The 24,845-nt window shown below is 35.6% G+C and overlaps 4 protein-coding genes across 4 annotated transcripts; 2 read left to right on the top strand and 2 right to left on the bottom strand.

The window, feature by feature from the left end:
- The first annotated feature begins 2,362 nt into the window (after nt 1–2,362).
- On the top strand, nt 2,363–3,705 carry LOC149407467 (uncharacterized). Its single transcript, XM_089614041.1, has 2 exons — nt 2,363–2,627; nt 2,884–3,705. Exons 1-2 carry the CDS (start codon nt 2,439–2,441, stop codon nt 3,457–3,459), a joined length of 765 nt encoding a protein of 254 aa, XP_089470167.1. The 5' UTR covers nt 2,363–2,438; the 3' UTR covers nt 3,460–3,705.
- On the bottom strand, nt 3,679–6,737 carry LOC149407466 (eukaryotic translation initiation factor 2 beta subunit). The gene is made up of 10 exons (XM_089614030.1): nt 6,582–6,737; nt 6,388–6,433; nt 5,896–6,007; nt 5,728–5,783; nt 5,560–5,617; nt 5,361–5,452; nt 4,856–5,001; nt 4,507–4,649; nt 4,328–4,413; nt 3,679–3,992 (listed from the first exon to the last, which is right to left on the bottom strand). The coding sequence occupies exons 2-10, from the start codon at nt 6,424–6,426 to the stop codon at nt 3,915–3,917; spliced, it is 810 nt and encodes a 269-aa protein (XP_089470156.1). The 5' UTR covers nt 6,427–6,433; nt 6,582–6,737; the 3' UTR covers nt 3,679–3,914.
- An 8,348-nt stretch (nt 6,738–15,085) lies between these two features.
- LOC149407465 (uncharacterized) lies at nt 15,086–17,276 on the top strand. Its single transcript, XM_089628727.1, has 8 exons — nt 15,086–15,174; nt 15,436–15,680; nt 15,761–15,961; nt 16,075–16,206; nt 16,300–16,482; nt 16,594–16,788; nt 16,891–16,968; nt 17,065–17,276. Exons 2-8 carry the CDS (start codon nt 15,450–15,452, stop codon nt 17,086–17,088), a joined length of 1,044 nt encoding a protein of 347 aa, XP_089484853.1. The 5' UTR covers nt 15,086–15,174; nt 15,436–15,449; the 3' UTR covers nt 17,089–17,276.
- Nucleotides 17,277–18,403: 1,127 nt separating this feature from the next.
- On the bottom strand, nt 18,404–20,894 carry LOC149407464 (carotenoid cleavage dioxygenase 8 homolog B, chloroplastic-like). The gene is made up of 5 exons (XM_089626611.1): nt 20,538–20,894; nt 19,350–20,093; nt 19,062–19,255; nt 18,668–18,960; nt 18,404–18,583 (listed from the first exon to the last, which is right to left on the bottom strand). The coding sequence occupies exons 1-5, from the start codon at nt 20,811–20,813 to the stop codon at nt 18,438–18,440; spliced, it is 1,653 nt and encodes a 550-aa protein (XP_089482737.1). The 5' UTR covers nt 20,814–20,894; the 3' UTR covers nt 18,404–18,437.
- Nucleotides 20,895–24,845: the final 3,951 nt, after the last annotated feature.

Here is a 24,845-nt window from a genome sequence, read left to right as displayed (position 1 = left end):
TTATATCAAAAAAAGTTTATAATATATAGTTTGTAATTATATACATATATAAATATTACTGTAGATGTATGAATATGTGGTTCAACATTATAAAGTTATAATATCAGTTAAAAAAATATATTATAAAGTTATAATATATATGCTACAATTATATGAAATTATGAATATAACTTATATAATATACGCTGAATATAGTTTACAAAATATGTATATCAGTTTACAGTATATATATATATATATATATATATATATATATATATATATATATATATATATGTATCAATTAGTTTATCACTATTTTATTTAAGAAAATTTTTGACATATTTGAATATGGTTTTTTTTTTTCTTCGAGTAAACAGGTAACACCAGACTCGGTACCCTTTTTTAATCGGGTAAATAGGTAGCGGGTACAACATTTTGTACCCGTTTATCCTGCGGGTATAACCGCTTCAAAAATCGGGAAAACGAGTACGGATAACGGGTAAAAAAATTAAACGAGTACGGGTATTACCCATACCCATTGCCATTCTTAAGCATAGAGGCAATTGTGTCACTTTTTTTTTTTTTTTTTTTTAAGAATAAATATTATACTAAGTTTAATATAAACAATTATTTTGTAGGAGTTTTTCCGTGGAATATATAGAATTATCCATCACGGTTGTTGGATGCTCTGATGCCATTTCATGATTATTCTAATTAATTATAATATCCAAATGATAATTATGGTTTAATATTAAAAAAATGAATATTTATGTGCTACTTATTATTCCTTTTTTTTTTTTTTCTCTATATCTAAGAGTCGGTATAATGATGGAATATTCCAGCCCAGAGGCTAGTGGAATACAATAAAATAAAAATCAATTATGTCCTAAGGTAAGTGAAAGTGAGACACGTGGCTATTTTAAGATACACATATCTTATTATAAGACGACCGCTATATTACATATTTATTAAGAAGCCCGTTTATTAAATGTTTAAATTGATTTGTCATACAATATTGGTTATCGCGTAGTCTATCGGCTTCGTTTCGATCATCTTTCCTCTGTTGTCCATACATACTCTCGCACAATCGGATAAACCGCCTCACTATGGCTTGTCTTGTAGCATATGGAAGCTGCAACTGTTTTGAATATTTGATTTTTTTGAATAGGTTCACTTTTAATTAGCCAACCGTCCAAGCGTAAATGATATTTACTTTAACGATAGATTATGAATATCACTATATATTAATTTAAAAGACTAACAATGATTAAAAAAAATTATTAGTCCACTCGCAATTGATTGATAAAATGTTACTCATTTCATACTATTGTCATATATAGTTTTTGAATCATAATTCAAATGGGTATTCTGTGGTGTAGGAAATATCTTGGTAAATTTAATTTTATTTAGATTTACTTTTTTCGTTTTCTTAAAACGTATTTTTTTTTTCTCGTTTCGAAAGAGTATATATTGATATTGAATTAACGTTTTCTCTCTCAGTTGATATTTTTTTTTTGGAAGTTTATTGAATTTAAGTAGATCGGTAGCATCATTTTTTGTACGATAAAATATCTATCTGCTGCTAAATTAAGTTTAACATGAAGTAATTTTGAATCATTTAGTAGATTCTAACACGTGAGTGTCACATGTCGTGCTCAAAATAATCACGACCCTAAACTAAATAATTTATGTTTTGTTATGTAAAGAAAAATAAATTATCTATGGATGGAAATATTTGCATATTATATTTCAGATTTTCTACCTTCTATTTCAAAGTTGTAAAACTTAGGTAAAAATTTGTAATTAGAAATCATTTTATGAGATTATTTTCCCTTTCTAAAGTATTTAAGAGTACATTAAAGCTAGATTTTTTAGGTAAAATATGCGTGTTCTAAATTTTATTTAGAAATCATTGTTTCAAAACTTTCAATGTGCTACTGTATACCAAAATAAAAATTATCACAAACGTTTCAAAACATTCTTCTAGATAAAGATCACCGTCTTTTCTGAATTATGAATAAACTTAATCAATTGGATATTCCCTGTAACCTAAATATATTTCATATTATTTGGATATTCCCTGTCACCTAAATATACATAACGAACATTACAAAAATAGTGTTGTCGATCCAATTTGTTTTAAACAAAGCCATTAAAAAATTGGGGGAAAAAAAAAGAAAAAAGGTAAGGCTATTTTTAAAAAAAAAAATTTGATTCAAGTATATCCGATTACAAAATAAATGATAAAAAAACAGAAAAAGGTAGGGCATCATTGTCAGATCGACGTGGAAAACAGCTGTCGTATCCACCAGCATCGCCACGTCATCGCTCCGCGGCGAGTCGCCCCGTAAAGAAAGAAACTCACTCGTTCCCTTGTTTTTTTTTTTATAAATTCGGATTCCATACATATTCTTTTTCCAAAGCAAGTAAACCCAAACACACCACAAAAACCAACGATGACCACTGGATCATCTGCGTTGATCGACGACGACACCGCAGATTTATGGTTTCTAGACTCCGTAGAGGAATCCCCCGGAACCTCCGGCGAGGAGGAGCAACTAGAAGACGGCGATGAACCTAGCGCCGACGATGATCTCCGGAAGAACAACAAGGCCTTCTGGGAGAAACAGCTCAAAACCCTCGAGGTAATTATTATTATTACTTCCAAACGGTTAAAGTTTGGAAACCTAGACCGAGCTCGAAAAAAAAAATCCGGGATTTAGCAGCGACTCGAGGAATAGTCCCAATCTCAATTGGTCAACTTTCCACAGCACAGGCTCTTTGAAACTCTCTTTTTTGTCGTTTTACGTTTTTTTTTATCCCACGGAGTTTGTGTTATTGATTTAGTATTCAAACAATTCAATATGCTCTTTAACAAATCAACAAATGATATATACACAGGCGACTCTGTACCGGACGAGCTCGGGGGAGAGTCGGGTGAGGAGAGCAGCGAAGGAGGCGGTGAGGGCGGCGGCGGCGGCGGAATACTGCGGTTGCGGGAGAGGGAACAAGGGAGGAGGGGAGTGCGGAGAGTGCCTGCGGCGGGCGGTGAGGGAGGGCCTGGAAAGGGAGGGGCTGGAGTGCCACGTGTGCACGTCGTCAGGGTCCCACACGTACTTGGAGGCGGTGGTGGAGCGGAGGGCCATCATCGTGGAGGTGGGGCTGAGGGCGGAGTTCCAGATGGCCGCCGCCGGGGACGACTACCGCCGCCTCGTGTCCCGCCTCCCGGAGCTCTACGTCGGGAGGGCCGAGCGGCTGAGGGACGTGGCCGACATCATGTGCGACGCCGCCAAGCACTGCATGAGGCAGCGCAGCTTGCACTTGCCTCCCTGGCGCAACCACGCCTATGTCCGAGCCAAGTGGCTCGCCCGCCGCACATCCCATGACCCCGCGCCGCTCCCTCTGCCCGACCGCAATTGCACCGCTCTCAGGCCCAGAGCGTCCATGTTGACCTTTGATCTCTCGGTGGTTGTGTGATTTCTGGTTATCAGAAAATTTTGACAGTTGTCCTTTTGTAACCTATATATGTCCGTTGGTTTCATTCAATAAACGTTAGCGAATGATTTCAAGGTCGATGAAACGTGAATTTTTTTGGAATGAAAGTTGACCTCAAAGCAAGCAACGAGAGCATTAACCTGGTATATATTGCTTCCGGTTAGTAAGCAAGCAGGTTTTGATTTTCAGTAGTCAGAAACGTAAAAAATGAAATACAAATTTCGAAAATTGCACGAATAAAATCGCCAACACAAAAATTTAACAGAGTGCAACAGTAAACTCTCATATCCAGTTACAAACTTTGAAGCAAAGTTCATGGACTTGTTGAATATTCAAACCGGTACAGTATTAATTAACTTTGAAATTAAAGCAAAAATATAGTAAATGTGATGTTGTCACAAAACAAGCGACCAGTTGACGAGAAAAATGAGATGGATTTAAGTTCCAGCGTTCCTACGGCCAACACGAGCAACAAAACCAGCTTTGATTTGGGCAACCGATCTTCCAGACCCACACTGCAACATATCAAATTTAAGAATCAATTTGGATTTAAATTAGCAATACCCACCACATTACACAAACACATCCAAGAAACAGTATGGATACAAGAGCTTAGAGTATTTAACAGAGGCCTCAGAATCCAAGTTAATCATCACAATTATAAAAATATGACAATGTAGGCAAACAAACAAGAGTCATCATTGGCCTCTAGACTAGTTGATTTGGTTCAACAAATCTAAAGCAAAGCAAAAGATCTACCACAGTACAATGATTATGCTCGATCATATACAATAATAATAAAAACAAACTAGCTTTTTAGAAGAACTAAAACGAGTTCGAGGCACATTACCTTCTCGCATCTAAGAAAGAAGAGACGGTTTTCTTTAGAAAGAATAGTGTCTGGGCTTTTGCATCCAAGGCAGATCACATACTCATCTGAAATTTTGAAAGTGGCAGTACAAGAGTTAGAAAAGGCCAATGTTTTCCAACAAAAAATTACATACATCAATTTCTTAATAAATTACGTACTGATATATCGCCGCAATATTCCTTCAAAATTCTTGGGTGCAAATCTTCCCTTCACAACCAGTCTTTGCTGCCCATCAAGTGAGCCACTTGTTCCCAGTTCGGCGAGCAAGAAAGCCATGACATGATCTGGCTGCCGATGCATCCTGGTTATTAACAAGCAAACGATATTAAGACCATCATCAAATAATCTCACAACATGATTTCAGTGATGCCGAACCAAATCCTACAATAGATCAGTGATGCAGAATAAAGTGCAAACAGATGTGGCATCAGAGAACATATATGATGGCAAAACAAATCTATTCAACCAAATCAATCGCATAAAGATTGCCAAAAGAACAGAGCATACGTTTTGCAGAGGTCCATGAAGTTCACGAAGACAGTTTTCTTCGTTCCCTCACGAAGAACTTGCGGAGGCCTCATAACTGTCCTCCGCCTATCTCCAGCCAGCTCCGGGTTATTTTCTCGCAAAATATTGAACACCCTACCAAGAAGCTGCAGCAATTTTATAAGAAAATAATTTATGAACAAATGGGGTTATAATAGTCCAGAATAAGTCATTTAAACACCTGATGGAATGAACATACATCGTCCATAAGTAAAAAATAAAAATAAAAAACAAATAAAAAACGCTCATATTATAGATTTCAGAATAAGCGCCTTGTAACATTTTACGTAGTTAAGGACAAGCTTGATTATTTCCCACGATAGCAACATTTAAACAAAACTCAACATAATCTGCAAACATTATGGCACCACAATAGCAACCACCTAAACGAAACTAGACATAAGCTACAAATATCATGGTACCATAAATACACCACACCACTTGTTATATTCATTCAATTGTATACCTCTTCGTACTCATAATCACGGTCAGTCCCCTCCCAAGGATAACGCGTTTGTGGAATCGTTGCTTCTACTTCTTCATCCTCTCCCACGCGATCTACAAGGCAAAAGCACGTTTAAGATATTTTAGTAACCAATTTTCCCTAATTATACCGAAAACCAGGAATGTTCAAAAGAACAATTAGCACAGATATCATATTCAACCTTCTGATTCTTCTGCTGGCTCGGCAGCGGCCTCATCATTTAAGATGCTACTGTCAACCTAAATTCATAACAATCACAGAAGATCGAATATTGGTTATTTAAAAAAAAAAAAAAAAAGTCAGCTTGAACCAATCTCAACACATCCAAAGCATGACCAACACAGCTTACTTGCTTCTTTTTCTTCTTTTTCAGACCAGTGAACGTACTCTCCAGACCCTCAGAAACTGCAGAGTATCAAGAAAGTTAATTTCTAGGAGCAAAACAAAAGTACATGTGGTAATTTTTTAAAATAAATATACAAATTAATATCATTAAGTTAGCTATAATTCATCGTACTTGAAAGGGTTTCGGTTTTCTCAGCCAATTTTTCAGCAGCTTCCTCATCTCCTGGTTCTTGGATTACAACCTTCTTCTTCTTCTTTTTCTTGGTAGGGTCGAATGGCGCGATCTAAAAGCAAAGAACCAAATCCACTCGAATACATTAAAGAATAAATTAATAGACCCTGAACAAAGAAATAAAAAGTTTCGGTGGTCTAAAAAGACAGTTCTCCTACAACTGATCAAAAATCCATTATACTAACCCAGCATCATAAGCAGTTCTTCTAGTCTAATCAACTACTAGCCCACCATATTTTAAATTGACACAAAATTTATACAAACTATTAGTCAGGTTGAATCACAAGTTCTGAATAAATCGAGAATATCTAATTCAATTTAAGATTATATTACGCATACATTTCGAATCCGAAATTAAACAAAAACGTATTCTCTTCAATCAAATTCAACGGACCGGAAATATACAACTAATAATAAATAAAGAAAGCTCACATCAGCTATCTCTTCCTTCACTTCGTTCACGTCCGCCATGATTTTCCTGATTCGAGTACAAAGATATACGGAGATTACGAACAGAAACAGCAAAGGAGGTGAAAACCCTAAGGATTATGAAACGACAGGTGAAAATATAGTTGCTTATGGTTTTTGAATTGATGATAAATCTAGAGAGAGAAAGAACGAAATACCTCTGTTGGAGCCGGAAAAAGGTTGTAGGAATCGGATTTAGGGTTTGAGTCGTTGATGCGAGAGAGAGAGAGAGAGTGTGTGAGTCTGCCTCTGTGTGCGTTGTTTGTTTCCGGTTTGATTGTATGCTTTCACCGGGTTTGTTCGTATCGGTACATTCTTCTTTTCTCTATTCCTATAATTGGGCCTATCCTCAGATCGGCCCATGTGGCTCGCATGTGAGAGGGGAATTTACCAAAGTAACATTTTCGAATGTCTACCCGTGTAACATTTTCTTTTTGAAAATAGTATTATTCTAAATACTTTTTGAAAGTAGCGATTTTTTTTCAAACAATAAACATTATTATCTTCATAAATAAAGTTGTAAACAATAAATAAAATTTTAAATATATCTCAAAATAATAAACAATTTTTTGAAAAAAGAATGTAAATATCGAGGAAAATCAAGAAAAAATTATTACTACTTTAAAATATGCTATTTTTGTAAGAAAAATTTTAAACGCACTATTTTTTAGATAAAGCACTATAAATGGCTACATAAACAATTGTCCATCTTATTCTAAAATAAATATACGGAAAATGACAAAATTATCAAATAATAAAGGTAATAATTTTGAATGATCGATTACTTCTTGAATTTCTAAAAATTATTGCCTTGTTTTTATAAAATTTAGACGGTTGTGCCCTAAAGCTTCAAAACAACGAACACCATTCCTTGACTAAAAATTAGTTAAAAAAGCACAAGCTCCATTCTTAGAGCAAATTTAGTTAAGACAATATTCATGGAAATAAATTTAAAAGTCACTACTAAATATTATTTCTTCACAAAAAAATATTGTATTTTCGTTGCTAAAATACTTTACATTCCACTAAACACACACAAAATATTTTTTACCATCCGCATTTTTTTTTTTTATGTACCTCCCTCTTTTTATGATTCCACTTACAGTTTCCAATTTTTTCTTTGTTGCTTATACTTGCATACACTAAATGTAACTGTCGTTTTCTTTCTTCTTTCAAAAAGATACATTTTATAAATAATAAATATTTTCTAATAATAAATCCTTTTTTCAATAATCCATTGTATAAAAACTAGCTTAAAGTCAATAGAAATATCCAACATATACACACATCTTATTCCAGCAAAATAAATACACCTACGCATGGTGAGGAAAAACAATATCAGCCACGAATATCAACAGAAAATAAGGGGATAGATTTGGACCTAGACTACGAACTCAACCTCCATGGACCCAGTCACATTAGGAGAATGGAAGAATTTAATTTATGAGAAACAAAGTAAGTAGTAAGAAATAATGGAAAATAAATGTAAGAGTCTGAAGTGGCAAAGATATAGTGCAGTTGATCAAAGTTTTGTCTATCATCACAAGAAATAATTTGTTTATAATAAGTGGCACTATAATATTTTGTGGCATCCAATAAAGGAAAAGAAAAAGAGGCTCTTTTCCTTATGACATAAGGATAAATTACAAGCATCTCTCTGAACTCGTACTCGATTAACAAGCACACTCAATTACGATTTTTGACAAAAAAAATTACTATGAACTCCCATTTTGGTTGACTTTTACCCCTTCCGTATAAGTTTAGCAGTTAGCATCCATAAATTTCGCACATTTTTTTGCACGTGAGCTCAGTTGTGAGTTTATTATTTAATTTATTTGTTCTTTATTTTTCTTGTAAGAGGATGAGAAAATTGTAATTAAATGGATATATATATATATATATATATATATATATATATATATACACACACACACACGTTCTAAATAAACCAGACCCACAAAACCCAAATCGCGATTTTTAGGGTTTCTCCGAAAATGGCCAATGCTGCGTGGAATCATCCACAAAGGTTGAATCGAAGCAGTTCGAAAGTTCGAACGAAGTCTTCAGTGAAGAAAAACTACAAATCGAAGTCTCCCAGCAAGAAATCTCCGACTCAGAAAACGACGAAGAAATCTTATGCCAAAAGTAGCGCATCGAAGCATTACTTACTAAAATATGGTGAGAGTGTTATTAAAGTTTAAAATTAGTAGGGACCACGATGTCTGGTGTTGGTGAGTTTGTACTTTAGAAGCTTTAAAGTTGAAACAGTAGGGGCCACGATGTCTGGTGTTGGTGAGTTTGTACTTTTGAAGCTTTAAAGTTGAAACAGTAGGGACCACCATCGATGTTTGTTTCTGGTTTTTGTGGATTTGAAGTTTTGATGGTTTAAAGACAAACAGAGTGGGGACCACTGGTGTTTGTTGTCTGTTGTTGTTGTTGTTGTCTGTTGTTGTTGTTGTTGTTGTTGTTGTTGTTATTGTTGTTGTTGTTCTAAATTGTATTTATTGTGATTGTTTAATAATTAATTACACTTTTTTCGTACTTGTTTTATTGCAGAACTTGGGTCTGGTAAGTTCACATTACAAGTTCGCCATATGGCTAGAATTGAAAAGGGTGAATCAACAGTTGATTTACGTAGAGAGTAAAGTCGACTTTGTAGACAACCAAGACATTGACCGGCTGTCGCTAATAGAGCTTGACGGGATATTGATTAAAGATTTAGGATACTTTAGTGGAGCATTCTATTACACGGTACCAACAGAATCCACAAAGCTTGAATGGCTAGATACAGACCAAAAGTTGATGTCCGTCGTTAGCAAGCTAATTGAGAACACGTTTGAAGTCTTGTTGTAGGTGATCACCCTCATTCAAGAAGAACATGATATTCTGCTATTAGAACAGAGTCAACTGGAAAACACTGCACCTGCATTTGTAGAGAGTCAAGCAAACTTGGAAGAGAGTCCACATGAAGAAAGTCAACCGGCCTTGGCACAGACTCAAGTTCCAGAATAGAGCAAACCTGAACAGAGCCAATCTAAAGAGAATTAACTTCCAGAAAGTCAACTTGAAGAGAGTCAACTTCCAGAGAGTCAACCTAAAGATAGTCAACTTTCCAAATAGTCAACCTAACTTGTCATAAAGTCAACCACAGTTGGATGATACTCAACCAAAAATAGAAGAGCATGACGAACCAGATGCAGAAGAGCGTGAAGAACATGAAGTGGTTGAGAAAGACATCAGATATGATAATAGTGAAGACGTCATGATCATTGACGGGGCAGCTATAGAGGGATGTCTAACAGGGAAAAGGAAAAAGCATTTTAGTGATGATGAACCAATCTTAGAGGCAGATAGTGACTACAACAATGAAGACAATATAGAGTCGTCTAGCGAAGAAAAAGCCAACTCCGGTAAACGTCGTTCGGTTTGGAAGAAGGTTTTGCCCAAATTTCAAGAGTTCAGACAAGACACATATATGAGTCAACCTAAACTGAAATTGGGTTTAACTTTTCCGAGCGGAAAATTATTCAAAGACGCCATTCGAGAACACTATATCCGATCTGGGAAAGAAGTTTGTTTTAAGGTCAACGGCTCAAACAAAGTTTGAGCAGTGTGTAAAGATAAAAAATGTAAATGGCTATGCTTTGCCTCCGAACTTGGTAACACAACCACATTTGTGATAAAGACGTACGTGCTTGAGCACACATGCGCTAGAACAAACCAAAATCGGTTTGCAACTGCACGATACTTGTCTAACAAGTATATGCAAACTTTCGGGGACAATGACTCATGGTCCGCTGTGAACTTCATGCACAAAGTACAACACGACTTAGTCTTGGAATTCTCGAAGATGAAGGCATACCGGATCATGTGATCGAAGGCACGTACAAAGAGCAATACATTTCCTTCTGGGACTACGGTGCTAAGATCAAGAGATCTAATCCCGGTTCGACGGTCGAGTTTGAAACTGAGTCTGATGCACAATGTAAGCCTGTGTTCTGGATGTGGAAAACATAGTCACAATCTAAAGACATGCTTTAGGAGGCAGCAAAAGAATTTGGTGAGCTCAGTTTTAATATCAATTTTAATCAATATATGAACTGTGATGTAAATCTAATTTCTGATTAACTTGCAGAGACAACAACAAAGAGCTGCTAGAGATGAACATCGCGCTGCCAGACCAGAGATGCTAATCATGGACCTGCTCAAGCAAGTCTTGGTCAAGGTGGTAATGCTGAAGGTGGTACTAGTCAAACATGACCAAGTCAAGTGGCTCAACAACCACAACTTAGGGCTAGTCTCTCAGATAATTAATTTCAGATTTATATGCACTTAAATTTCTAGGAAATGCCTATGTATCTAATCAATTGTAATGTCTCCAAATATAGCGCAGTCCAAGACTCAACCAGGTTCCAACAAAACAGAATGGACTACTGCCGAGGAATTTGTTCTGATTTCTGTGTTTTTGGACCATATTTTTGGTGATAATGATATGGAATATGTGTTGTTGAAAAAACCGGATTGGTATCAGACATGAACAATCCCTCTAACACCAGGGGTTGTGATTATTCACCTTATCATAATAAGCGCGCGGAAAAATAATTAATTACGCTATCTTAACCTAATCAATTTAATGGTTATTAAAATAAGATCTAGTTTTGTTTAATTAATTTAACAATGAGAGCATATGTGTCAAGCAACCAATATAAAGAGACGAGTTATTAGAAAACTTACGGGTTTCTCCATAAGTTTTCTGAATCAGGATCTCCTCGAGCTCCTCGTCTTCTTCTCGTCTCGTCTCAGCCTCCCAGCGTCGTCTTCTACTATTAGCCCTCCGAGATGTCTCTGAAACTCTCGAGATCTCATTTGTTTTTCCTTGATGACATATTAGTCTTCCGAAACGTAATCTCCGGACGAACAAGAATACAGTGTGGGCACACTCTTAATCTCACTACGACTCTAATTTATGATTTCAGATCGTACCGTGTTTATGAGAATGGAATCACATAATTCCAAGGGAGAGGGAAAGAGAGAGAATTTCGTCCACACTAAGTGTGATGGGCAAAATTTTTGCCTCTGCAAAAGTGTATGTCTTGCTTCCTCTTAGACCCTTATTTATGGTTGTAGAAATGAGATATTCTAGATAGATCCTAGAGATATTTAATTCTCCTTTATTCTTTCCTATTTTGTAATCAAGCATGAGCCGATCTTGACTACAAATCCTACTTTTTCTCTCATCTATTAGATCATAATCTAGGATATTTAGTTCCCTTATTTTTCTCCTATATTTAAGGAATCTAAATATTTGAGAATAACGATGACAACATCTTACTTCCTTATTTAATGGAGAGAATATTTCTTCCATTATTATTCTCCTAGATATTAGGAAATTATTTATGAGAGAGAATAAATGACAATATCTTATTTCCTTATTTAATGGAGAGAGAATATATATACCATTATTATTCTATCTCTTATTTAATTAGCTACCACAAATTTAGCAACTTATTAATGAGAGAATATTGGGTAATTAATACCCTAATGTAGGCACCCAACATAGTGCTATTGGGCTTAGGAATTTCGAATTTTACAGTGTCCAGGAGGCCCAACTTAAAATTCAATTAATTATTTACTTGATCCTACAATAAATAATTAATTCCACAATAAATATTTAATTCGGCAAATAGACAAATTTCCGAATGAATGCTGCTAAACAATTTACAACTGTGAGATTGTAATAATAATAATATTTATTATTACCAGAGAGTTCTTATTCGTCTTTATCGAAGCCGAATCGGGGACTATGGACCTAGTAATAGAAGCTTAACAAATCCGATGAAAAAGACGAAAAAGTCATTTCTCTTTTACCATCGTTTCGTCTAATCTTGGTCAAATACTTCACTATGTAACCCAAGACTGAACCCTTCTTTATGCTAGAATTATATTTACTCATCGTGACGAGTGTCCACTGATCTAGTCAGTTCGTGATCAAGATCCTCCAGGTTCAACCCGTATCGAGAAAGATCAATTATTTCGTTAAACCTTTCTTGATACATATATACCCTAAGCACCGTTTTTCCCCAGCGAAAGATTCTTCCGAACGTACATACTTCGGAAGTGCCGGCAATCTATCGGTTTTGGAATCAACCCTTAGGTGAGTGAACATTGACCTTCTTTCAGAAAGGCTTGATTTTGTATCTGTCAACCATTTCCCACTCGAATCATGTTTCGTAACTCCCAAGACATAAGTTGTGATTAGCATTATAGTAGCCTTTTAGCGAATGAGTCAAAGAGCGCGGTAACATGATCTAGTGTACATGATCACTTCAGGATTTAGATCAAGTCTCATTGTGACCATCATAGCGACCTTAGTTAGTGTGTCGTAATGGTACTTAAATGACACATCTACAACCAAATCCTGTCTGGGGCACTTATCACAAGTGCAAAATGCTCGCACGTCGTGATCAACCTTCACTAGAGTCCCACATATATGACTTTAGATACAGCTATCCAGGCGTGTATCAGTCATCGATCATGTTTTAGCTCACCGCCCGAACTCAGGTACCCAGCATGCGACTCAGTTTAATATGGAGGCTACGAATGATAGTTGATATTGATTATGATATTCAGAGCTCAACCCACTAATCATATGATGCTAATAAAGTAAATCATTATTCTATTTAGTAATCATTTATGATTTATTCATTATCTCTCGTGGGCAAGAATTCCTAACAATATGATGTAATAGTCTCAGACTCATATGAAAAAAGACTTGTACTCTTTTGGATAATATTATGTGTATTTCAGACTCATAGCTTTAGTATCAAGTGTAAAGAGACTTGTAATGTAGTAATTAGTGTCTCTCACTAATGTTTTATGTGTATTTAGTGTCTCATACTTATGATTTATGTGTATTTTGTGAAAGGAATGCAAAAAGAATACGAAATGTTCTCAGACTTCTGTTGGATTAACAAAGTGTTTGATCAAAAGTATTGCATGTACAAAAGTATATTGTGACCAAAATCGGATTCAATTGCATGTAGACATACAAACATAGATTGCGATAATAACATTAACCGGATGATTATATTGTGATAATAACATTACGATAAATATCATTTCACACAAAACTTTCTTGCACTTTGGGGCTACTTGAATAAAATCGTGAAAACGACTAAAATAACAATTACACACACAAAAGTCTTGATTTTTCGGGCTTCTGCTATGATCTTCTCGTTCACTTTCTTCATCTCATCACGGACTTGATACACAACAGTCGAGAGATCTTGGGTTTCCGCTAGAATCTTCTCAGTCACTTCCTTCATCTCACCTCGGACTTCATACACAATAATCGACAGATTTCGGGCTTCTGTTAGAATCTTCTCGCCCACTTCATCAGTCATTCCATCCTCCAGTTTATATATTTTCTTTAGTAAAACCGGATAATTTGGTGAGACCTTTTACACATTTATGGATCAATCCATTCTAACATACCACAACCTTTTCCACATTTTTCTGCGAATAAAATCCACTACCGGCATCAATTAGCACAGAGATACGAAGACGATCGGCGACGACTAAGTAGAACCAGAAATACAAATCAAATAACGTACTTTGTATCGTGAACAACCATAAAACCTTCGACCTGGATTGTCACCCGTTCATGAAGTGAGCTCAACACTCAACAGACCGCATAAGCACTGAGGACTCCGACGACTTTCCACGCACTCTGCTTCGTCGACGCTTGCAGTAAATCCACTCTTCGAAGAAGAACCCATTGCGAACGAGTATATACATTGAGATTAGCGTTCGTTTTGGGTTGAGAAGATGGGTGGGAAGATCGACGAGCACTCGATTTTGGGTTTTAGGATTAGAGAGATTTGGGGTTTTTTTGCTTGAAAATTATTTCGAGTTTTTTTTAGGAAATGAATCCGTCTCTTTTAATATAAGTAAAAATATGGATTTTTAATATTAGGAATCTAAATACAAAGGGTATTATGATAATTTCAACAACAACTGAGCTCACCTGCAAAAAACATGCGAAATTCATGGATGCTAGCAGCTAAACTTTGACAGAAGGGGTGAAAGTCAACTGAAATAAGAGTTCATAGTAATTTTTGTGGAAAATTGTAGTATAAGGTGCACTTTGTTAATTGAGTACGAGTTCCTACATATTAATATCAATGACGAAAAGTTTCAAAGGCTCCTATTTTGTACCACCGCTCTTTTAGGGTATGTAATATATTACATAAAATAACTTAGTAAAGTTCTCATATATATATATATATATATATATATATATATATATATATATATATATATATTCTTCACATATTTTATTAAGATATATCACCATGCTTGCGGTCCAAGGAACAATAAGATATTTGCGATTGGTTGGAGGGCTGACTAATCATTGATTTACACAAATACGTAACATGGTATTTCAGATATATGCAATTGGTTGGAAGGCTAATTAATAAATTACACAAATACTTAACATGCTTTATCTTGTTCAAGTAATCAGTTGACTTTCTTGGAGTGCAAGTATGGCCAGCGTAGTAGTTGGCTTATTACATTCAAACAATTTGTATACAGTTCCATTATATATATATATATATATATATATGTGTGTGTGTGTGTGTGTGTGTGTGTGTGTGTGTGTGTGTGTATACATTGATCATATTGACTTGTCAATATAAACAAAACATTTTTTAATTAACTCATTCTGATCCAACGCCTTAATTCGATCAGGTTAGAGTTCTTGCCTAGCTTTTAAGTATTAATAGATCTTGTTATTACATATCAATCTGTCATTTTTTTTTGTAAAGTCGCCAATCAAAATTATTACAAAAATTTCCTCACAATGTATAGAAATTTGATTTGTATATATTTATTTTTCTGCTTTGTTACCATAGTAGATTGTTATTATAGCATTAATGTTATGCTATTTGTTTATCGTAGATATATTTTGATTTTACTCTGATTTATATTTTTTTTATAACATTTTGTTAGAGAGGAAAATTGAAATGGAATTAAGCATAGCTCACAACGACAAGGGTGGTAACGAAGAACATAAAGTTGAAGAGTCAAACAAGGTCAACAGGATAAATGAAGACAATGATACGCTAGAAAAGGTGCATCGATGGCACTACGAACAACCGAGCTCAACGACCCAAAAAATCAGCCAGGCTGAGATGCTAATCCAAAGGCTCGGTCGCGATGAATTACGGATCACGAAAAAACTCGAAGAAACAAATGTGATTATATAAATTTCATAATTATTTATTTAGCTTGAAATTAAATTAAAATATTTGATGGGTTGGTAGAATATTGACAGTCATACGAGAGGTGGAACGAAAGGTGGAGGATGGGGGACTGGCTAAACATAGAAGAAAGGAGGATTGAATATGAACTGAAGTCGTTAACAAGGGAGTTGAAGTTTAAAAAGTTGTCACTAGACAAACTTTGTTTTTCAAACAAAGCATATCAACCAAAGACTAAAGATTTTTGTTTCTTGGGGAACGAAGTCGATAATCATGTAAGTATAATCAGTAACACTACTCTCCAATGTATTTATGTGTTAAATATAATAGCACGGTCTTATATTTGTCTTCTAATTGAAGCTAATATTTTGAGCATGATTTGATTTAGACATTGGGGTTTAGGATGCTACATGGTTGTAAAAGCTTGGTTGAAGAGAGGAGACTTATAAGAGGTGTTAAAGCAAGCCAAAAAAGAAGTGTTGAACTTGATTGTACCGAAAATACTACTATTTCCTATGAGGTTAAATATAACAAAACCTTGAATTAATTAATTACCCTTTCTAACTCTCTCTTTTTTTTTAGCAAATCTTAATGGTTTGTTCTCTTGGGGCAGGCCTTCTATTCGTTTAGCTGCATGGATAATGATAATGACGACGACAACGATAACAAACTGTCAATAAATAGCAGTAAATTGTGGGATTTGAAAGTAGAAAAATTAATCGCTAATGCCGCAGTTAAAGGAGTGATTTGGAGCTCTCTAGGTTATTCCATGAAAAATGTGCTATGCCAACTCAAAGTAAGCATATATGTATACATCAAAATTATTATGTCATGAACCATTCTTCTCTATTTATTTTATTATTCTTAGATACAATTATCTTACAAGTTTTTTAATTGTTGTATATAGCTTCTGAAGGATGAAATAGACAACAAAATGAGTGAAAAATCAGAGTATATTGCTAAAGTGAAACGTTTCAAGACAAAAAGCATGAATGAAGAGAAACAAATTGAGTGTTTGGAGCGTAAGCTAATCGATGTAGAACAAAAAAAGAAGGAAGCATATCAGCTTATACACAACTTGAAGATGCAATATGGTAAAGAGGTAAATATTTAGCGCCATAAATTTCTTTGAATTTGAAGTTTGAACTTAATTTTATGCAGGAGGGTAAAATAAATATGTATATATATGTGTGTCAACTTTCAGAATGGTTGCTACAAAAACAGAAAGGTCTTGAATACGCCGTGTCACTTGCCACAAATAAAGTCATCAGTGCGTGATCAGGTTCGGCTTCAATTTCGACAACTCAGTTACTTTCTTATCCCTTCTTTTGTGTTTTGTTTTACCTAATGACTTTTATTTTTATTTTTGCTGTGTTAGGTTAAAGATTCAATGCTTAATTGAGTAGTGGAACAAAAAGCAAAACATTTTATTACGAGACGAGAAGAATACTGCATGTTTTTCCACCGTTAACAATAACACTTTTTATCACATGTAAAAGTCAATGCTTATTTTAGTTCGTTCATAACTCTATTAAAATTCGTCTCATCGGTACAAAAAAAAAAGAAAAAAAAAAGTATGCAATATTTAAAGCAACCAATAATGATTAATTTATAATTAAACTCTATGTTCTGTATTATATATGTGCTCAACGTCCAAATTGCTTTATGATGTGTCTAGTTAATATTATATAATTTATAACTATGAAGAGAAAAAAAAAAGTTTAAAATAATTCAATGACTAGGTATAATATACCTTTATTTAAAATGTATAGCCTATATTTATTAAATATTACAAATATAACTTACGATAGAGGTTTAGACCTATGTCTAGCTACTTCTCTCACGTTTATAACAAATAAAAGAGGTGAAGTGAAATGCACCCATTTATATATTATTGGCGAATGGGGTACCTAGGATAGTCTGTGTGGAGGTCGTGGGTTCAGATGTAGCGTTCTTCGCCACATACATACATATATATATATATATATATATATATATATATATATATATATATATATATATATATGGCGAAGGACGCTACATCTGAATTAAAATTCATTTTGCATTATGGTACACAGTCACGTTTTGGTATAACTTAATTAACATTTACGAGACAAATTTCATTTATGAGGTTAAATTTCATTTATGAGACAAATTTCATTTACGAGATTAAATTTCATTTATGAGTCCAATTTCATTTATGACAAATATTGATATGACAAAAAAAATATGAAAGATAAAAAAAATGAGAAATTAATATCATTGTTATATGAATTACGCATATATTAGATAACCCTAGTTAGTACGTTTTTGAGTGCCGACTTAAACGTTTCTGAAATGAGGAAAATTGACATATGTCGAAGAGCACAAATCAATCTTAATTAGCGCTATCAAATCATAACTCCAAAAAACAAAAACAAAATCAAATTTTTTATAATTTCCTGAACTATATAAAGAACAGAGCTAAATTTGACCTCTGATAAACGAAAAATGAGACAAAAAAATGATTCCATTGTGAAATTATGAGTCTTCTTAATGATTGGAAAGACCGTAAACGAGAAGAAAAAAACAGAGGATCGAGACAGGGATAATTGAGAACATTACTTATACGGTTCATTGATCGATTTAGAGCAAATCGATTGATCATGCGCTGAAGTCTCTGAAAACCCCTTTACAAAGTTGATAAAAAAAAAACACTTAACATAAGTTCATAACATCACAAAGTTACTCAACTAAAACGAAGTGAAAATTTCAAGCCCTTGGAACCCAGGCACCATGAAGACCGTAAGGAAGGCCATACGGGAACTTTGCACGAGCGATCTCTTCGAACGAAGAACCATCGAGCAGCAACGCATATCCTCCACCGTCTTTCTGGCTTATCATCGTTATCACAACACCTACGATAAAAGTGTATATAATTTAGAGAATTTATTTAAAAAAAAAAACAAAAATAGGCACTAAAAATATGTATTTAATATTACCATCATCTTCATGGGTTGCACCGGGACGAGCCACAAAGAAGGGCTCAGAGGGCACCGCGCCTTCCTCGTGCCAGTTCTTCGCCTTCTTCGCGACAAAATCGAGCTTAGTGACCGTGTTGGGGAAGTTGCATGGACGCTGGGCCCCACAGGCGTACGCGTAACGGTAAGGCTTGCCCAAGAAGTGAGGGTTTATGCTGCACATGTCCATCCCTTTGCCGTGCTCGTTCGGGTCCAACGCCACCCCCAACTCTCCCATCGGACTCCCGTCCAACGGAATCCTAAACCTCCCAACCCTAACCACCACACAACACGCCAAATTCATAAGACAAGAAAAATGTGATTATTAAGCACATATATATTATCCGAAAAGTCCATATATAATAATACAGTATACCTTGCATCAGGCAACACATCTTGGTCGCCGAAGGCACGGAGGTTGTTGAGCTGGAGCCTCTGGAGGATAGAAGTGTCGGCTTCGTGCTCACAACAGTCGGCAATCACGGCCGTGATTCTTCCGTCCGCGTCGCGTTCCTCGTACGCGTTGATCCAATGGAACGTGATAAAGTTAGGAACTTCAACGCTCGCAACCTACAAATATATCAAAAAAAAAAAAACGATATATAACATATCATATTATCACAACTTTAGAGAAGTAGAAGAAGATGCAAAAACATAGACATACGATTTTTCCGCTAGACTTGCACATGATGTGGACGTAGGCCTTGGACTCGGGGTGCCACTCGAACTTGAAGAGCTCGGTCGGCTCGGCCTTGAGAAGGTTATTGGCGGAGTATCTGAGAGGCATTTCCGGGACCACCACGTAGTTCTCCGTCACCGGGAACGAGTGGACCCACCCAGGGAACCCGGGCCCACGGCAGTCAATTCTCCCTATGACCTTCCTCTCGTTGGTGCCGGGAAGCATCCTGACCGCGGTGTAGCCGGGGTTGATTAGGTCAGGCAAGAGAGTGATGAACTCAGACTCCGTCACGATGGGATGAGCCGAGTGGATGATCCCACCGAGCGAGTCCGTGTACTCGAACTTTCCGATGGTGTCGAGGGTGTCGGGGTCCACCACGATGGAGCCCTTCTGAGTCTCTGTCAGGCAGACCACCCTGCCGTCGCCGAGCCGGACGACGCCGGTGTTGGCGTTGTCGGTGAGGGACTTGCCGGAGAAGAAGTTGGCGAGCTCGCCCACGTAGGACATGAAGTTTTCGGGTTTCGGGACCTCGGAGAACTCGCGGTAGCAGAGCTTGTTGTTGGCCATGGCGGCCTTGTACGCGTCTGACTCCACCTGTCGGTGGCCGGCGACGAGACGGCCGTCGTTGAAGTCGAGGCGGACGAGAGTGGCGTAGCCATCGAAGAGGTGACGGAACTCATAGTCTCCGACGTTCCACAGTCCCGGTCCGTTGCGGAGGTACGTCCCATTCTGCATGCATGCATGCAACGTGATTATATATAAGCGTTCAATCTTAATACTTCCACTCCTCACACCATGTGACTATTAATTTAGAATTTTAGATTAGTTGATTACATGCTTTATAGAATTATATAAATATCTATAATATTTGTATATTATAAATATATCTACAATTAATAATAACATATGCACGGGATACCACGTTACTATGAGTGGGCTCGATCGAATGTTAATCATCAAGAAAACTAAACTGCGCCAATCTGGTACGGTCACCCTTAAGAGGGTGTTTTTTTTCAAATAACCGGATTAACTGTTCCCTCCAAAATATGCTGAAAAATAATTTATTTTCCGTTAAAAAAAATCGCCGGTCAAGATGCTTTTTTCCGTATTGACCTATTTTTTTTTTAGTATTGACCTATGAAATGGTAAAGAATAATGAACCGAGTAAAGTACCAGCCACTTAGGAATCTCTCCTTCGACGACCAGCTCGCCTTCCCACTTCTTCTGCCTAATGCTGCTCCACGCGACGTGATGATCGCCGGTCGGAGCCACCGCCGTTGACTTCTGAGGAGTGGCGGCGTTGACTATGATTGAGCTCCGGTGGTTGACTAATTTGGAGGTGTTAGCTCCAAAAATGGCAGGCTTGGAGAGTCCCTTGGGAATGGAGTTTGGCTTCTGAAGCAGAACTGAGGAGTTGCCAATAGCCGGAGATGAAGCGAGTGAAACCATTTTTACTATATAATAACGATTAAATTATAACAGCAAAGAAACAAGAGATGGTTAGTATATTTGGAGCTGTTTAAGATTTGGTTGTGGTGAGTATGGTGAGTGTGGTGATTGGTTGAGGAAGCATATGAATGGCCTACATATACACAAATATATATATGTTGGAATTTGGTTTTACATTATCTGTAAATAAGTTTACAGTAAAAGCTCAACTAATTAGTTGTCTGATATGTGTATTGGTGTGCAACGGTGTTAATATGTTTCTGAGAGAGACAGAGGGGCAAAGACAAGTATTTGCATGCATGTTCTTGAGCAGTGTTTCTGTGCGTTCCCAATGTGTTGAAAACGGTCTTTATGATGCCGTTCTTTTTCAACGCCAAATAAAAGGAGACCGGAAAATTGAATTGCCATATATTGCCATCAAAACCGAGATAGTCTGAGTAAAGTTTTCACCAAGTATCCCAACGCTATCTTAATTTTAAATGAGCTGAATATTTATTGATATATATATATATATATATATATATATATTTTAAGGAAATTGAATCGGTGAAATAGTTAATAGCGACCAAATTTAATAATTAATTAGCATTTTCGGTAGGTACCAAGATAATAATTCAATACCAAGTTCTAAAGCGAAAGTTATGAGTTCAATCCGAGAGGCGGTGGACTTAAAAGAAACACAACCCTTAATTTACAATAGCTAACTTTCTATTTTTAACAACTATAGAAACTATTTTTGTTTTTCAAAAAACAAAATATCTAACAGTCATCGTAGATATAATTATAACTAGCTAGCACTCACCATATGAGTGGCTTGCTTTGTACTACTGTTTAGGAGGCGCCATTACTCAAATATTATTTTTGATAGATAAGATAGACAAAAATATTTTATATAACATTTATAGTATGTTTCTTTATTATAATTTATAAAGGTATTTTAAAGGATCTGTATCTAAATTATTATATAAATAACAAAATAGACTACTGTTAGAAATAAATAAATAAAATAAGAAAGGCTAATCATCAATTTTTTTATGTAAAGAAAAAGAATTAAAAGGACTAACATAGTAGGTAAAAATATCCAAGCCAGAGTAAAGTAAGATAAAAAGATCCACATTGACCACTATGACGTCCTTATATACGAAGAATTGAGCAATCATTTATCCGTCTCGAGACTCAGAGTATACCTCTTACTACAAGAGTTTATATTAGATATCTCCTGAGAGAAAAAAAAAAAAAAAAAAGAATCGATATCCATAAATACACCATTATGGCAAGGGTAAACCGTTAAATTCCAAATTTACCGAAGAATTTTCCATGACACATAAATTACCAAAAATATGTTTTCATAATATAAACATAAGCATAAACATGTTGGAATAAAAGTATTAAATTACATTTAATACTTTATGAGTGACTGACTTGTGGCTAAGATTTTAGTAAGGTCCACTTATTGGAGTTGATTAATCATTGCGTATTCTTATTCCTTGTTGCGACGGGTATAAGATTGAATATTTATTTGCCAAAAGCAATGCTATATTGAATGAGAAATCGATACTCAAAATGTGTTGGAAAATACTAATAATTGTGAAGAAAATAGAAAATTGTTGTGATTGAAAGTGCTCTTACAAGAGTCTCACATGAAATAGATATGTGAACTAGGTATTAGCTTATATACCAAATTTGGTCAAAAGGGGATTGAGTTCCCAATGGTGACCCAATTTTGTAGAGGAGCAAGGACTTAGAAGTCCAAGTCCACCACGCGGGCCGCCGCTTGTCTGGGCGGGCGGGTCGGGTCGGGCTTGGGCCTTCCCTCTTATTTTTCCTTCCGAATTTTATTTGTTAAATAAAATCTTTTATTTGGTGTTATAAAGGCTGCAGTTTTGTGGTTTATAAGCGTGCAAGTGCTTCTGTTTAAATCTTTGTAACCGAACTTATTTGCGAGTTAATGGGTGTTAAACGTTCAGAAAACGTTTGTAACCACAACCTTTAACAAGCACTTAATGCCGATTTCCATCATCAACGGTGAAGGTTGCAACCGTTGCCTCGTCTTCATATAAAAGGAGACATTCGCCTCTCATTTCAAACACACCGAAAGCAAATCTTTCTTAGCTAACTCTCTCCCTCGCCGAAATTGTTTGTTTTCTTTGTAGTGCGGTAGTAGTTTTCAGACCAGGGTTTTAGTTCGCCGAAATCAAGCATTGTGGTGCAAAGCTTGCCTTGTTCCGCCATTGTATCCTAGGAGGATTTTGCTCAAGTAATCCGGCACCCGTGGGAGGGCGATAAAAGCTTCAAGGAAACCGTCCAACGGGTCTCGACGCTTTCTTTTCGATCACTACTTCTTGCGTTCATACCGGTTAAGGTTTACCCGGTTTTGCATTTTTAATTCTTTTGTCTATTTGTTTTCCATTTTATTTTCTAAATTGAATTTTACTAGTTTCAGATTTTTATTAAATTAGTCATTGCAAATTGTCTTTATTTTACTCACAATATTATTCTAATATTGCTAACAAAACATATTATTATACACCGAAATAAAATAAATTAAAACAATTTAACATAAACATAATCATCAACAATACATCCATTACTTCAACATAATATAGTAGAAATAAAAAAATAAATAATATCCGCTCAAATAAAATAAAACAGTTCTTAAAAGCCACACTAATAGTTACATCAAGCTATGTTTTTGCTACTTCTTGTGGAAGGAGAGATTATCAAACGTATTGATGTTCCTCTTAGCATTCACATTTGAAAAGGTAGTTTTCACTCTAGTGATGCCCCTCCTCTCGCACCACGTGACCATATAATTTTCAAATATGCGCACTGGCCTTTCCCATAACAGGAATATAATACTACCTCATTGGATCGGTCAACATTCTTCGAAGCTAAGAAATTAACATATATGAATCCATGATTAAAATTAAACATTAATTTTGCCAAAAAATCGGTAGTTTTGTATGTTTTCCTAACAATTTGGGATAACAAAATTATGAACCTAACGATTGCAAGCTCACATTACAAAATGAAACTCAGAATATCTTATACAAACACTAAATCATTATTAGATTAAAAAATCATCAAGATAATTATCGTTTAAAAAAATAGGTTAGATTTGGATCTAAAAAATAATTGAAAAAGATATATTCATCGAAGATTATTACACAAATCTGATTTTAATCATCAAAATTAAGCTTAAATATCTAAAAAAAATCCTTACCGATGTATTTTTGAGAGAACCGTCGGGATTCGGGGAGAACGTAACTCTCAACGACATCGGGAAAAGGTCAAAAGTCGGGGGAATCAACAGTTTTGGGTGAGAAATCTTTGTTAGGGTCAGAGAATTTGCAGACGAAGAAATAACAATTTTATTTTTTTTCCTGATATTGTAGTTAAATAGGCGATTTTTAGTTTATTTATAATGTGACTGAATCCAGATTTGGTTCGCGAGAACCAAACCACTTCCCGATCGGGAGCTGGAGTTGAAAATTGCCAAGTAAACTAGGCATAATTTGGTTTGCAAAATCGTCTAAACATAAGAAACCCTACGTATTTTTAGTTAATAAAACCCTATATATATTTTTTTAGTGATTAGACTATATAGAGACCAAAGAGAGTTATAATTGCAATATGATTCCCTTAATCTTAACATTGACCATACATAGAGATATTTTATATTCATGAAAAAGATCTCCTTCAAGCCGCGGGGTCCCAAAAACCGTGCAAGCCGTAGGGGAGGCCGTACGAGAACTTGCATTGGCGATCTCTTTGAAAGACGAGCCATCGAGCACAAAAGCATATCCCTCACTGTTCTTCTGGCTTATCACAGAAGCCACAATACCCACAGCCAAATTCAAGTAATTAATACGTAGAAAACTAATTGATGAAATTAATCAACAAGCTAGCAACTAACCATTTAAACATAAATTAGATTGACTACATAATCCTTGTGAGCTCCAGGGCAAGCAACAAAGAACGGCTCATCATAGGCAATCACGAGCATTTGGAATTATGGATTATCCATTTTCC

Source organism: Urtica dioica, chromosome 1, assembly GCF_054948205.1.
Source record: "Urtica dioica subsp. dioica isolate 48M chromosome 1, U.dioica_male_clone48M_v1_H2, whole genome shotgun sequence".
Classification (NCBI taxonomy): Eukaryota; Viridiplantae; Streptophyta; class Magnoliopsida; order Rosales; family Urticaceae; genus Urtica; species Urtica dioica.
This window is presented reverse-complemented; position numbering and strand designations above follow the sequence as displayed.